We start from the raw sequence: 15,755 nt of genomic DNA on the forward strand, positions 1-15,755 counted from the left end.
CTCTTCTACTTTCAAGTTGACTTACATTTTTAAAATGTCCACACGTAGCCTGCCAATTTCATCACCAGCAATTTTTTTTATTTAAAAATAATAGCCATCGCAGACAGCCGGATGAGATGATACTGGGGCTTTGAGTTCCACTTCCTTAATGGCTAATAACCCTGCATTTTTCTTTCATATACTGTTTGACCACTTATATTTCTTCTTTTGAGACATATCTAGTCAGATTATTTGCCCATTTTAAAATTGAATTCCTTAGGATTTGTCTTTCTATTTATTTTTTGTACTCTGTATGATTAGGATATTAATACTTCATCAGATGGTTAGTTCACAGATATTTTCTTCTATTTACTAGGTTGGTTCTTCATTTTGTTTCTTTTGTGGTGCAGAGGCTTTCTAGTATGATGAATTCCAATCCTGTTTTTTTGTTTTTGTTTCTTGTTCTTTCCGGATCATACTGAAAGTATTTCACAATCTACACCAGTGTTTAGGACTGTTTTTTTTTCTGTTTCCTTCTATGTCCTCTGTTTCTCAGATCTATTTTGAGCTCATTTTAGTACCAAGTGAGAGACGGGGATCTAATTCAGTATTATACATATGAATATCCACTTTACCCAGGATCATTTATTGATGAGGAAAATGTATGTTTTTGGCCTTTTGTGGGGAATCAGTTGGCTGTAGATGCATGGGTTTATTTCTGGCATCCCTGTTCTGTTCCACTGGCTTGTGTGTCTGTTTTCATGCCAATACCATGCTGTTTTGCTTATGCCTTGTAGTATGTCTCAAAACTAGATATTGTGATGCCTTCAGCTTTGCTCTTTTTTTCCGTAGGATTATTTGGGCTATTTGGGGTCTTCTGTGCTTCTGCAACAATTTCAGGATGGCTTTTTCTAGTTCTGTAAAAAAACTTTTATTGGTATTCCCCTCAGGAATTGCTTTGAATCCATAAATCATTTTGAGTAACGTTGACATTTTAACAATATTAATTATTCCTTTCATGAAAATGGGAGGTATTTCCAGTTTTTAGTTCTCCTTCTTTCCTTAAACACGGCACTCTACTTTTACTGCAATTCTCTTTTGCTTCCTGTGCTAATCTAGTCCTACATATTTTAATTCTCAGCTATTGTTAATGGATTTGCTTTTACAAGTTCTTTCTCATCAATTTTATTGGGATATAATGTGTTAGTTGTTTGGTGCATTTATTTTATATCTTGTAATATTACTGAATTTATCATTTTATGAGTTATTTTATGAAGTTTTAGGTTTGTCCGCATATAGGAAGACATAATTTATAAACAGAGATACTTTTATTTCTTCCTTTCCTGTTTGTATGCCTTCTATTTCTAGTTCTTACTTAGTTTCTCTAGTTAAAACTTCCAGTGGAGAGTTTGAAAAGCATGAAGTGATGAATTTGTCTTTACTGAGCATCTGCTCAATGTCAGTATTAGGTATAAAAATGAGATATAAAATAACCATGTAAAAATCATATGTGATATATAAAATCATAAAAGTTATGGAAAATTTAATTTTCAGGGTACCTATATTACACACACACACACACACACACACACATATAATATATTACATATCTATAGTCTCATTTGATCTATGTCATGGTTCTTATTCTCAACATTCCTATATTTTGTTAGGAGATAAATATAAATGACAAAACAATCATGCATCATATATACTCATATTGTTCCTATTATAAGCCTAAGAGGAACTCCAAGAGGGATTGAAACATCGGGATGGGATTCATGGACATGAAGGATTTGAATTGGTTCTATAGGGTTTCTCTATAGCTGGAAGCAAAGACTGGAAGGGAACTATAACCATTCATGGGGTAAACTCAATCCCCTGATCACAAAACACTGTCAGCATGCACCACGACTACCTGTTTATATGAAAGGGAAATTTCCCATGCCTATGTGTGGGAAGAAAAGGTGAGAACAGAGAGACGAGGGAGTGGGAAGGACATGATAGGAAAGCCTCATTTTTTAAAAGCTCAGGATAGAAGAATAACATGGTTATATATACAGGTGAAATTTTCTATGATCTGATATAGGATGTTATGACCCAAATAATGGGGTACAAAGAATGAGGAGAGCCAAGTTTGAAACAGACATGGTTGAGGAAGAGAACTAACCACTGCCATAGACCAACCAAATGAACTGTACTTTCAGTATTAATTCAGAAAAATCTGAAACAGAGAGATGCTTTTCAGAAGTTGCTTTTCCTGCAAGGCCCTTAACCTGAAGGTGAGAGATTTTATTGCAGTAATATTTTAGTTAATTCTCGTATGTTGCATTTTGGTCTTTGACTCTAAATAAACAATTTGTGTGGCTAACTTAACCTGCTGACTTCATCTTTAAGTGATTTCCATTAATGCTTCATGGTGACTCTTGGGGCATAAGGTCAAGGTTTGGTGAACAAATATTATTTCTCCTTCCCCCTTACTTAAAAATCATGTCAGGCTTTTACTGTCTCTAGGAGTGCAGTTTGACTGAAGGCAATGTTATTGTGCGAGTTGTAGACTAGTCTAAAGATGAAAATCGAAAGTGTTCTATGATTTATCTTCCTGGTTCCAGCATGCTAAAATCATTATCTTACTTGCATTGACATGCCAAACAATGACATCGATACTTTGAAAATATTTCTCTTGTTCTGGAAATCTGTTAGGGTGGTTCAGTACCATTTCACAGAAAACATTATAGAATAAATCCATAAAGGAGAGAGAGAGGAGAGAAAGAGGGGGGCGGTGCGGAGAGAGAATGAGAACACCTGAAGTTGTTCTCAAGGGCAAAGAAGGACCAAGGGTAGCAAGAAGTGAAGTGATTTACTTACATTTTGAAGTAGATGAAAGCCACAGAGTGAGTTATCAAAGTGTTGCTTTAGGGAGGACAGAAGAGGGAGGGGGAGAAGGAATTCTACATATGAGTAAACTGTCATTCTTCATTCAGACAATAAGCTGAAATCGGTTTGCCTCAGTGTATTTCCACTTGGAATGCCAGTCAGCAGATTACGGACAAAGAGCTTGGAAAACCTGTGGGAAATTCTATTCTTAAGCCTTTGATACATTTGATAGCTGTTATAAGGCCCAGAAATCGCCAAGGCCGTAGTTTCAGTTCCTTTCTCAATGTGTCCGTTGGTGTTAGAACACAGAGAGCTCCCACACCAAGCAGCAGCAATGTCAACAAAACCATCCCAAGCCTCAGACCGCCCCGTTGTCCCAGTGTCCCCCTCTTTCCTTTCTTTCATATCTCCTCTGCTGGGTTACACAGATTTGCTATCTCCATGTCCGCACCCTCCTCATCACACTGCCGTTCATCTCTCTTGTTCGCTCATATGTTCGTCTTAGAGAGTGCTGGCAGTATCCGCTGCATTGTCCCTGCCTACAGCCTGGGCGTTGCCCCATCTCCCTGATTTTCTCCCTTCTCCACATGCTATGACTCATGTGGTTCTATTTCTCCCATCACTAAATTGGTCAACTCTACTCCCTTCTTTCCATTTCTGGTATCCCCCTCTGATTTGAGGTTGACAGCCTTGCTCTTTCTGCATGCAGGTGATATCTAACTTGGTGAGCGCATCAAGTTTTAAGGGTGTTAAGTACTGCATAAGCAAAAGATGTAGTGGTCTCTGGGAGGCTTTGTGGCATTTCTGTACCCCTCTTGTCAGACTTCCTGTTAGGAATGGTTGCTTCTGCATCTGACTCTCGATTACTTGCTATGTCCGTGGCATGTTCCTCTGATTCATGGGGGAAAACCTTTGAAGCTTCTAGAAGCTCTGCACTCATATTTGTCATTTAGGCTCTGTGGTCAAGCCTGGCTCTGACCTTCACTAGCTGTAGGAATTCACGTAGTTCTTCAACTTCTAGCTTTCTTGTTTATAAAAATGAGTGACTTTCCGAAATGCTCGCGGAGTAACCCTTTGTGTACATAGGACTCACCTGGAGAGCTTTCAAAATGGCCACTGCCCATGCTGAACCTTAGGACCAACAATGCCCGTGTCCTGATGCCTAGGCTCCAAAATTCACCCATTCATTCTTTTTTTTCTTTTAAATCACTTTTTGTCAGGACTTTTAAAGCTCCTCCAAGATCCCAGTATTATCATAAAGTTGAGAACTACGACTTAATGATTTTGAAGAGGCTTTTGTTCTCCTGTCATTTCATGTTCTTGTCATGCCTGGATCCCAACTGGAGCTTTCTCTTTCTTTTAGTGTTTTCCCTAAGTTGGGAAGAAATAGCTGTGAGGCTCCCCCTTTCCCATCTGCTGTTTGTTCTTATTTACATATGATGGAACCCAGCCCACTGATTTACAGCTCTTGTTCTCTTACAACTGTTATTGAACTGAAAACATAGTGGAAACTTATTAAACACACAGAGAGAAATTCTTTTAAAGTGAGTTTTTATGCTGACAATTCCTTATAAAAGGGGATGTTTAGAAAAAAATTAACAATTTATTTATAGGTCCATAATCTCAACAACAAATATAATCCAGAGATCAGATGCCAGGGTTTGAGCTTTACTGGCTATTTCATTAAGGAAGTGACGGCATTTTCACAGGTGAATGGGACTATGTGGCATACATACATACATGGTGGGGTCTCCTTGCACCCTGCAGCAGCGTCTCTCTTCCTCCAGTTTTCCCATCCCTGCTGAGGCCTTCAACAAAGCAAATGTGTCCTTAACCTGGATGTGATCTCATTCTTTAAATGCTCTGGAAAAAGCCCTTCGGAAAACTTCCTGTCACTGAATTTAGGGACATTTGGGGGTCCTAACAGAAATCTAATTCATGCTGGTGTGATGTCCTTTAGGGTACTCTATCTGCCTGTGTGAGTCTCTTTTAACAATAGCTCCTTCAGTTGTTGCTCACTTTCTTGGTAATGCCTATCTAAGATGCACAGCTCGTGCTTTTGCTTAACACCCTTGGGGTTTAATAAACTCTGTGTGTGTGTGCGCACGCGCACGTGTGGCATTGGGACTAGAACCTAGGGCCTTGCACTTGTTAGTTACTCACTTTACCACTGAGCTCATTCCCCTACTCTTATGAAATTACTGAAATTGGTTGTTACCTTGATAAGGACAGACCCATTTCTTAGCTCCATATAGGTAAGTGATTGACTAGTGGTAGCTTCTGGTGGGTTTTCCACAACCTCCCTGCACAATCCATTCACAGATGCTCCCCCCCAAAAAATATCAGAGCGTGGAATTGAGCTGAAAGCCCCCCTCCCACTCCCGGTTTTGAACCTTGCAGTATTTTTATTTATTTATTTTTTGTAACTTGATTTAGGTTGAAGAAACCTTGTCTGAAGTTTCTGCTTTTTTTGGGGGGGGTATTTTCTTATAGATGGAAGAATTGATTGAGGGTGTTCGCTGGGCCTTTATTGACATGCTGGAGAAAGAAAATGAATGGATGGATGCGGGAACAAAAAGGAAAGCTCAAGAAAAGGTAAGGATTTCCTTTGATGGAAGAAAAAAAAAACCCGACTTTCTGTTTAATGGATTTTCATGCTTGACATTGACTGTGCAGTTGATTTTTTTTATTGACTGAGTTGTTGGCTCCAAATAACCCCAGAAGTAGGTGTGTTCTTTTGGATGAACACATAGATTTCATCACCAGGAGGTAACAGAAAATAAGATCCGACTTGTTCTTTCTCTAACTGTATTTTCAAATGCCATGTAATTCAGCCTTTCTTTCGCTCTTAATTGCCGTCTGTAAGAGCCACATGGCTTACTGCCTAGTGAATTGTGCTATAAACCATCTTTGGATACGGCAGAATGCAGAGCAGTGGGGAGCCATGGGAAGCAGCTGGCAGAAGGGCCCTCAAGTTGCGCAGAAGAAAACCCCATATTGTCCACGTGTCTTCTCCATTTGCGCTTGATGTGTGCAAACGTCCTGAGGCAAGTCCTTTCCTGCAGTAAAACACATGTGCTTCCTAGCCCATCACGTTCCCCAAATGGCCCAGAAAGCATGCATATCAGCGGTATGGGAGTGATCATAGAGTACTGTGGAGTATTAGAAACAACTAGTTCCTGCCACAAGTGGATACGTGTGATGCCTGGTAAAATTCTCTGATGCTGTGTGACAAGATAAAGGAATAAACAGGGAAACCGTTGAACAGCTGCATTGTCTACCAATTATGAAGGGGCCCATCTTGAATTGGAGAAATTCTTCTGGAGCTGGAATTCAAATGGTCAGGGCCAGGGCGTACACTTGCTGTACTCCCTACGGATGCCACTTTGTAGTTGAAAGGCTCTGAAATGAAATTTCTTCCTTTGAGAGGGGGTTTTGAAATCTTCCCGATGAGAGCAGTTGCCACTGGAACATGGAAATGCAAGATTGTGCTGGGCACATCATTAGCAATGATTGCTTTAGTTTATCAAGTTGGGGGTCTGTGCATTTGTGATTTTTACCATCTCCTCTGACTATTATCATTAGGTCTATTGCTTTGAGTCATCATGAGCCCAGTATTTTTGGGTTATGGTCAAGAAACTAGGAAATTCTCACTGTAGCGATGCTATAAATACCAAGCCCCCTTGTTGAAGTGAAAGAACAGAAAGGGTAATTTTGCTTCTTTTTTTTTTTCCTCTGCATGATCTCTCAAAGCTGTTTTAGGTCACGTACGGCCCAGGCTGGAGGAGGCAGGAACACACGGGCTGTGGGGGGGGGGGGGCACTCTCCATACGGTAGATGAAACTTTTGGCACCAACCACATTGTTGTTTCTTGAAGGCTTGGTTTATTGGCAGAGCTAGCTTGTGGTGTGTGGGGCAGGATGTATCTTGTATTTGTCCTGCTCAGTGTATTAGGTGCCCTTTGCTGTAGCCTGGAGTCCTAAAGTATCAATTTTCACAGGACAACTGGTGTGAAGAGAGGGGGAGAGGATGGAAGGAGGGATGGAGACAGAGAGGGAGAGAGAAAGCATATGAATGAGTGAGTTATGAATATTTGGGAGCTTCTAATCAACTTTTCGGAAATAGAAATTAAGACCACTTCAGCGTACTTGTTGGTGTCAAGTTAGGGAAAGACTGTCTTGTAGCTGGGTCCTCTAAGCAAGTGGTCCATGAGTCTTTGAAATAAACTATTCTCAGTCTTTCTAATATTAGACATGTTCCATTGGCCCTCTGGGTTTCTCGCCAGTCTTTTATTTTATTTCAACCATAACTGTCACTTTTTCCCTTCTAAAGGTATTCTTTGAACATTCTGCTTTCTTTGAGCTGAGTTCAACCTGCCAGGAACTCCAGTAGCAGCCTGACAGGCACAAACATCAAAGGCAATTGTCCTTCCGGAGCTCATTAGGTTCCCTGAGGAGATCTTGCATCTCAAGTTTCAGAGAAGTTCCAGTAAGGCGAGACAAGAAACAGGGTGTTGTCCAAGGATATCCATCAGTTCTCCCAGTCAGTATCAGCCCTGGACCCCAGAAAACGTAGATTTCTCTTTTTGTAACTTGAATTAACTTGCGATTCTAGAAATGACCTCTAGGTGGAGCTCACAGTACTGACAAAGAAGACAGAAGCTGCCTGCAGGCTTTTGTACTGCTTTTCACTCTGGGGCTGTTTTTGAAATAATGTATTTTTCTCACCGCATCCCTCAGCCCCCCTTTTCCTTCTGCTTTCCTCAACTTGATTGCCTTTTTAATAGTCAACAAGAAAGAAGAGACTCTGCCTAATAATTTTTTGAGTCTTAGATGGAAATCTCTGCCCGTCTCTGGGCTTTGTCTTTCTGATATGGAGTAGCCCCTGCATTAAGACAGGATTTGCCTGCATTTGAAGTGGAGGGGAATAATTTGCCTTCCCTTCCTGGTATGACTTGGCACCGTTCTTTGGGCATGTGTCGTATGCAGTATATCACCCAAGCGGAAGATTTCTCATCAATAATAATAGTGCCCACACTGGGCTGATGCTGACTCACTTCGCTACCCATTGGCAAAGCTGTAAAAAATTTTCTGATTCGTGAGGGGTCGAAGCGTTTCTTTCTCTCACCGTGAAGCTCAGAACTGCAGCTAATTAAAGCACCTCCTAAGAGGTGTTGACCTCAGCTTTCCTTCGTGACCAACCTCCGTAACTGAGTGGTAGGGAAGCTCAGATACTTGCAGTGGTCTGAGGGCCTAACCACTTAGCTTTTGTGGCAGCGACCCTATTTCAAAACGAAAGTGTGGGGGTGGGCTTTGTCCTTTTTGCTAGGGGTGATCACTGTAAAAGATAAATGAGGATATGCCTCTGCTTCCTTGAAGGGTAAATTTGTTATCTGTCTCCCCGCCTTTTGCCGCTCCTCTCTGGAGAGAGGTCAGGGCTACTTTTGTCTTTTGAATCTCACTGTGTTGATTTCAAGGGGAAATTAAATATATTGGGAACTAAGTACCACTTTTTATTTAGGATGCTGTGTGCCTGGCAAGCACATGCTCTTTAATTTTTCCTTTTATTTTTTGAGATTACACTATAATTGCATCATTTTTCCTCTCCTTTTTTCCCTCCAAACTCTCCCAATATAGTCCTCCTCAATTTCTTTCAAATTCATAGTCTCGTTTTGTTTTTCCACAGAGGACAAGGAGGCCTGCTGTTTTTCAGGTTAATATAGCCTTTGAGTGGGCATACTGTGATAATTGAGCGATTTGGGTGTCTTCTGGAGGCTTCACCTTGTTCAGAGCTGAGGAGGAGTCCCACAAGGTCACTGTGCGATGGTTCTGATGGTTCGGAGGCTGGGCTGCAAGGGACTCAGACTGCCTGGCCAGTTCTGAGTCAGCTCTGAGGAGCAGCTTCCCGAGAGCGGCTGGCTCAGGCTTGTTCCCTAGCTGAATTAATTATGTAGCACAATCCTGCAGCTCCTCTGAACTGTTTTCGTGTACTCTTTGCACCTGGGGTCTAAGCTTGTCAGCCCGTACCGAAGGAAAAAAAAAAAATACCAGCCCACAACACATGGAGAGGCTGTGTCCTGAGGGTGGCGTGAGGGAGTAGCTGTGGCCTTGGCCACAGCAGGTGCAGAGAAGTTGGCTGCCTGTTCCCAACTCCTGAAGCATGCGACTCCCACGCACAGGCTTTGAGTGAGGTAGGAAGATTTCCATTGCAGAGAGCAAAGCAAAGTGTACCTCACCTCTCTGCCTTTGTCACTAGTAGACTCTGCCAGTCTCAGGCGTTGAGGCTTGCACAGCGTGCAATCTGTACTGACTCGTTAGGAGCCTGGCTTCTCCCTTCTGAGCCCACGGTTCTGAAGGTGGCACCTAGGAGCTTGTAAAGCAGGCACATTTTTACAAACCTGTTTAAAGAAGATTAGGGGTGGGGTGAGCTCAGGGGATTCTGAGGCTTCTAAAGTTTGGGGGACACTCCCCTTGTCCTTGCTACTTCCCTGCATGCCTGTCTGGCTTCTACCTGCAGGCCCCTGAATTCTGCCCAAGGTTCTCTTGTCCCACCGGAGCCTACTGTGAGTGGCACAGCATTCGGAAGGCTCATCAGCCCCTCCCTCCTCGCTGGCGACAATTGATGGAAGTTGGCCAGTACCTGCCCTTGCTCTCTCCTGGCTCTTGCAGGTTCTATACAAGTTCCCGGGGGGCTTTCCCAGTGGGCTTGAGCTTCCTGGGCAAAATGCCCTTCACTGCCTACTTTCCTTCAGAAGTGACAGGTCACTTCTGAAGACCCCTCCTGGTGTTTCTTTGATCCCCTGCCCCTATCCAAACACAGTGTGCTTTAATCCCAGTCTCTGGCTCTACCCCAAGGAGGCGGCTAATGAGGACACAGCCTCTGGGTTAAGTCCTCTTCTCATGCCTCCTTGCCTTTAAGGTAACAGTGCGTTTCATTAACTCTGGACGCCTGAATTCTTTCAGCACCCTCAATCCCACAGGCATTTTCAGCACACCCTCCATGTGTCAAGGACCAGGCTGGAAGCTGCGGATTTGGGACGGGGGGGGGGGGGGGGGGGGATCAGTTGCAGCCCCTCTTTTGCCGGAGGCCTCACCTACCGAGGCTAATGGAGGAGTGCTATGGGTACTGTGCTAGGAGGCAAAGGCTATTTAATATTGAGAGTTGTAAAGCAGCCGTGGGAGCCTAGGAGCGGAAGCTTTAAGAAGCTAAGACCCTCACTCCCTCAGGGTGCTCACCCTGCCCCTTCCTCTTCCTCTGTCTTACTTCCAGAACCGTTTTTTTTTTTTTTTTTACGCATGACCTTGTAAGCCCTTGGGCGAGGCTTCTTCTGAGCCTCTCATCACTTGTTACTTAGAACAGGTGCTCTCAGCAGCGCCTCTCCCTTGGTGACTCTTCTCCTGTCGCACCACATGGTTTCCTTTGGAATGGCTTTGGGGAGGAAAGGCTTTTGCCAGAGTGTCTCATACCCCTCCCTATTATAGCTTCCAGTAGACTTGCAGAATGTTCAAGAATACAGTCATCCCGTCCCGTCCCGTCCCATGTCCCCCCCCCCCCTGCTTCCTGCATCTACTCCCAGGAGTCATCGGGGACAGAGAGCATGCAAACTATGTCCTTGTTCTGGCTTCCTGCTTTTCTCTGGCTTCTAGTATTCACCATGACGAGTTTGCATCCACTGTCTCTCCACCCTGTCCATGTATCTTTCAGTCTCCGTCTCACAGACGTGCAGGCCAAGGCAGGGTTTGTCTTCATTAGATCTCTTTGCCTCACTGCTGTCCACAGGAAGGACAGTGGGGAAGTTAGCTGGATGGAACGTTGTCTGTATTCTAAGCCAATTTTCACCCCTTAGGAGTTACATGCCTTTTTGGAGATGGTTTAATCTTTCCTATTCCCGCCTCAGTTTTCACATCTGTAAACTGTGAAGTCACTGCCTACCTCAGAGCTTACCTACTGAAGGACTTGCTATTCTAAAGGAGGTAGTTGCTTAACTCTGGGATTTAGATTTTATGATTTTAAGCAAGTCGATTATTTCTGTTTTTAATGGTTTATTTATTTTATTACATCTTTCATGCCATATGTTTTAATCATATTCTTTTCCTTCCTCCAACTCCTCCCAAATCCTTTTTACCTTCGTATCTACCCAACTTCATGTTTTTGAACAATGAACAAAAATACGAAAGTCAAAAGCAAAACAGTTTCAATTTCATGTGTATGAATGTTTGCCTGCATGAATGCAGGTATACCATTTGTTCGCCTTGTGCCCGCCGAGTTCAGAAGAGGGCATCACATGCCCTGTAACTGATGTAATGATGCTTGAACTGCCAGGTGGGTGCTAGAAACTGGGCCCAGATCCTCTGCAAGAGCAATGAGTACTCTTAATTGCTGAGTCAGCTCTCCAGCTCCCCGCACTGTTATCTTAGTGTGATGTGTGTGTGGATGTGTATTTATGTATGTATGCATATGTACTGTAAGTAGGAGTTTGATACATTCTATATGCTATCTTATGGGAGTGATTATAATTCAGAGCCTCATGGAAATAATGTTTGGGGGTGCTTTCATGGCCAAGGGTAGCTATGAATGTAGGTCAACAAAAAATCATAAATTTACTTAAAATATTATGAGAGATAGATAATTGTATGGTTCTCAATTTAAAACTATAGATAGTAATGTTGTATCAATGGTTGCACATACCTAGGTCATTTAACCTCTTTTTAAAAAAATATTTTTTATTTACTTATTATGTATACAATATTCTGTCTGTGTGTATGCCTGCACACCGGAAGAGGGCACCAAACCCTTACAGATGGTTGTGAGCTGCCATGTGGTTGCTGGGAATTGAACTCAGCACCTTTGGAAGAACAGGCAATGCTCTTAACCTCTGAGCCATCTCTCCAGCCCATAATTTAACCTCTTGTACTTGAGTGTGCATTAGCACCACCAGGAATGCTCATTGAAACAAGATCCAGCCCTACCCCAGGGAATCTGGTTCAATGGCTGTAAAGTGATGCTGGGGATCAGCGTTTTTGATGAAGCCTCAGAGGGATACCATTGCTGATGGGGCTCTAGGTGACCACAGGTGGCCATTTCCTCCCACCATGGCTGAGTTAATAGAACTGAAGGAAGTTTATGGAGTTCTTCCCACCCTGTTGGCCTGTCTTGTCTTTCTATCACCTCTCACAATGAAGTGCCTCAGTGAGCAGGGACACTGGAAACCCATCCAGGCCATCTAGTCCATAATGCTCTCTCTATCTGCTGAATGCTCTTGCTAGAGAGTTGAAGGCTCTTGGTTGGCCCCCTCTGTCCCTTGATTCCACATCGGTGTTTAGGAACTATGAACATGAGATTTTCTGCACAGAACTCCTCCTAAAGACCCAGTAATGTTTTGCTATGTAGATGAAACAATTGTTGTGTTCCTTACATAACACTGACAGCGTTGTTTATTATATGCCAACCTGGAGGCTCAAAATGCTTTATAACTGCCACATGGATGTCATGCTACCACCACAAGGAAGCTCCAATTATTTATTTATATAGATAAAGCATGCTTGTCCATGGTCACCCAGCTGGTTGTTGGAAAAGTTGGGACTCCATTCCTGGATGGTTGGTTTCACAGTCCCCATTTATCCTAGTAGAAGTGCACCTTAAGCATGGTCTTCAAACTGGCAGCATTGGTGTTCTCTAGACTCTAGCTAGAAATGCAGATCCAAAGTCCTACGCATCAGATCTGTGCAATGAAACTCTGAGAAGGAATGCAGGACTCTACCGTGCAATCACCAAGCCCAGGTGATTCTAATGTAGTCAGAGGTGCAGACCCGTGCTCTAGGCTATGTTTCTGATGCCATGTTCTGCTGGCTCTGCTCCAGCCTTCAACACTTTTTTTTAAAGCTCAAGTTCAAGGCGGAGCACAATAATTCTATATAGAGTCCAACTCATCCAGCGCAGTGGGGATATTATTGCCACCTTTGTTTTGCATACAAATTCTATTAAGGAAGCTGAAGTTGAAATTATGGCTATCTTTTTCTTTCAGCCATGCATGTCAATGTTGGCTTATAGCAAGTTTACAGTCAGTTAATTTCTTGGTCTTTAAAAAATAATCTCATAGGAACTGATGTTAAGCTCTGTTGCTCCTATACTTGGCATTAAAAAAATCCCTTCTCACAGAATTTTACGTTTTATTCTTAATAAAATCTATTTAGTTGTTTTGTTCATAGCTCTATCTTTTAAAATAATTTCCATATCTTCATATTTATTATATTTTTATGAAAATGTATTCTTATAAAAAATACTGAAAGTGAATAACAAAACGATAAAGAAAAATCATTGCTTTGTCATTACCCAAACAACAGCTGCTAGCTTCTTGATATATTACTTTGATTTCTCCTTTATATGTAGACTTTAAAAGATACATTCTTGAACAAGGTTGTATATGTAAATTTGATTAATTTTTTTCTTTTAACATTTATGCTATAATTTTCCTATTATGATATAATTTTTACCAAAGAGTATCATGTGGAAATATATATTCTGTTAGTATTTGCATATGTGAGTTAAAATTCTCTGACATGAATTATAGTTGAGTATCTACTATCATGTGATAATAAGCAGGTTTTGCACATTGCTTTATTTTAGAATTAATTTTCTTTTTCTTTTTTTTAAAGTTTTTTTTAGGGTGTTTTTAATCTTTTTTATATTTTTTTCCATTTTTTTATTGAGAAAAGGAGAAAAAAAATCAAGTTTCCACCTCCTCCCAGCCTCCCATTTCCCTCCCCCTCCTCCCACCCTTCTCCCCCTTCTCCCACCCTTTTCCCCCTCCCCCCACTCCTCTCCCTCTCCCTCTCCCTCTCCAGTCCAAAGAGCAGTCAGGGTTCCCTGCCCTGTGGTAAGTCCTAGGTCCTCCCCTCTCCGTCCATTTCTAGGAAGGTGAACATCCCACAAAGCCAGCACATTACATTGGTTCAAAACCCCGTGCCATTGTCCTTTGCGTCTCATCAGCCCTCATAGTTCGCCATGTTCAGAGAGTCCAGTTTTATCCCATGCTTTTTCAGTCACAGTCCAGCTGGCCTTGGTGAGCTCCCAATAGATCAGCTCCACTGTCTCAGTGGGTGGGTGCACCCCTCGTGGTCCTGAATTCTTTGCTCATGTTCTCCCTCCTTCTGCTCCTCATTGGGACCTTGGGATCTCAGTCCAGTGCTCCAGTGTGGGTCTCTGTCTCTATCTCCATCCATCACCAGATGAAGGTTCTATGATGATATGCAAGATATTCGTCAGTATTGCTATAGGATAGGGTCATTTCAGGTTCCCTATCCTCAGCTGCCCAAGGAACTGACTGGGGACCTTGGCTTGGGCATCTGGGAGCCACTCTAGGTTCAAGTCTCTTGCCAACTCTGAGGTGGCTCCCTTAACTAAGAATTGTGCTTCCGGAAAGGAGGATTGGGATAATTTTCTTTTTCTTGTTTGTAGAGAAGGCTAGACATGAACTTGCTATGTAGAATTCTTGATCCTTTTTTCTCTGTCTCCACATTGCTGGGGTCACAGGCATGCAAAACCATTCCCAGCTCCCGAATTAGTTCTTTAGAATATAATCTTTAAAAATTGTAAGTTTATCATTCACTGTATCAAATACAAGTTATATTTCTATATTTTTGAAATTCGCTAAATATGCACTTTTGCTTATACTGGTTTTTTGGGTTTCAATGAATATGGTCACAAAATGTAATTGGAATCAGCATTTGCCCATGCTTCAGTACTCATCTACTGAACAAAAACATGCTCAAGGCCAAGCCTGCTGGCTTATGCATGTAATCATAACTGATTAGGAGTATGGCAAGTTCAAACCCACCCTGGGATGTATAGTTAAGACTATGCCTCAAAGTAAACAAGGGCTACTAATATAGTTTATTGGTATAATGTTTGCCCAGCCTGCATGAGACCGTGGGTTCTATCACCAGTGCTGAAAAAAAAAAAAACTCTTGGAGAAATACTCTGTGGTAGGTTTAATGTTAGGAGCTATTCAGTACTTTAACAATAGATTTTCAGTTCAGCTGTCAGTGTTTCTGCCTAACCCCTAGAGCTACCATTTGTATTTTCTACATTTCCTGTGAGGATTCGTGAGACATTGAGCAATGTTTTGCCGTTATCCAGTTACCCTCTATTTACTACCTTCCTTGGGTTTCTAATCTATCATTCTGGTACCAAAATGGAAACTCAAGGAAAAGACAAATCTTTATATGTTTTTCATTCTTTATAAACATGATATTTTAATGAGTATTTAAATATACTACACAACAGTGTTCATAGAAAACTCTTATGACCTTGTCACTGAGGCTCAGCAGTTAGCAATAGTTTGCCACTCTAACTTCAATAGACCCTACCCTCATCTTTGTTTATGGTTGTAAACTTTAAAGATAAATCTATCCATGATGACACAGACATAATTTTTACTATATTTCAATATTTACTGTACTTTAATAAAATATTTCAAAATATTTTTACTGTAGTTTCAATAGATGCAGAAGTTTTGAAAATTAACTACAATTCCATTTTTATATGAATTGTATTAGCAATAATTTCTCATTAATTAGAATCTTGTCTGCTTGCAAATTTTTGTAATTATCATAAAAATGTTTGGCTAGTTTTTAAACAATTGGTGCAAATCAGTATCCATGGTCCATATTATGTAACTAATAGGTACATTTTTTAAAATATTAAGAGCACTGTCTTTCCTCACCTTTACAAATGAAATTAATTTACTTACTAAAAAAATTAGCTCACTTAGCAGAATTTTTAACAGTCTTGGTTTATTCTAGGATGTTCTTCTGTGCTTTGGATTTCCTATAAACTGGAGGTAAATGATGAGTTTTGGTTAGATAGAAGTTCATTTTTTTTGACAGGGAGACTTTGTGTAT

At 41.6% G+C, this 15,755-nt stretch overlaps 1 protein-coding gene across 1 annotated transcript in view; it reads left to right on the forward strand.

Moving 5' to 3' along the window:
- The window catches only part of Phex (phosphate regulating endopeptidase homolog X-linked), a 214,012-nt gene that overhangs the window by 101,384 nt on the left and 96,873 nt on the right, over positions 1 to 15,755 (forward strand). The window contains exon 12 of the mRNA XM_041642476.1: positions 5,347 to 5,448. Within this exon, the coding sequence (XP_041498410.1) occupies positions 5,347 to 5,448 (102 nt within the window). The remainder of the gene's footprint in view (positions 1 to 5,346; positions 5,449 to 15,755) is intronic.

Source organism: Microtus oregoni, unplaced genomic scaffold (genome assembly GCF_018167655.1).
Source record: "Microtus oregoni isolate MIOR12 unplaced genomic scaffold, Mior012 000074F_ref0000038, whole genome shotgun sequence".
NCBI lineage: Eukaryota > Metazoa > Chordata > Mammalia > Rodentia > Cricetidae > Microtus > Microtus oregoni.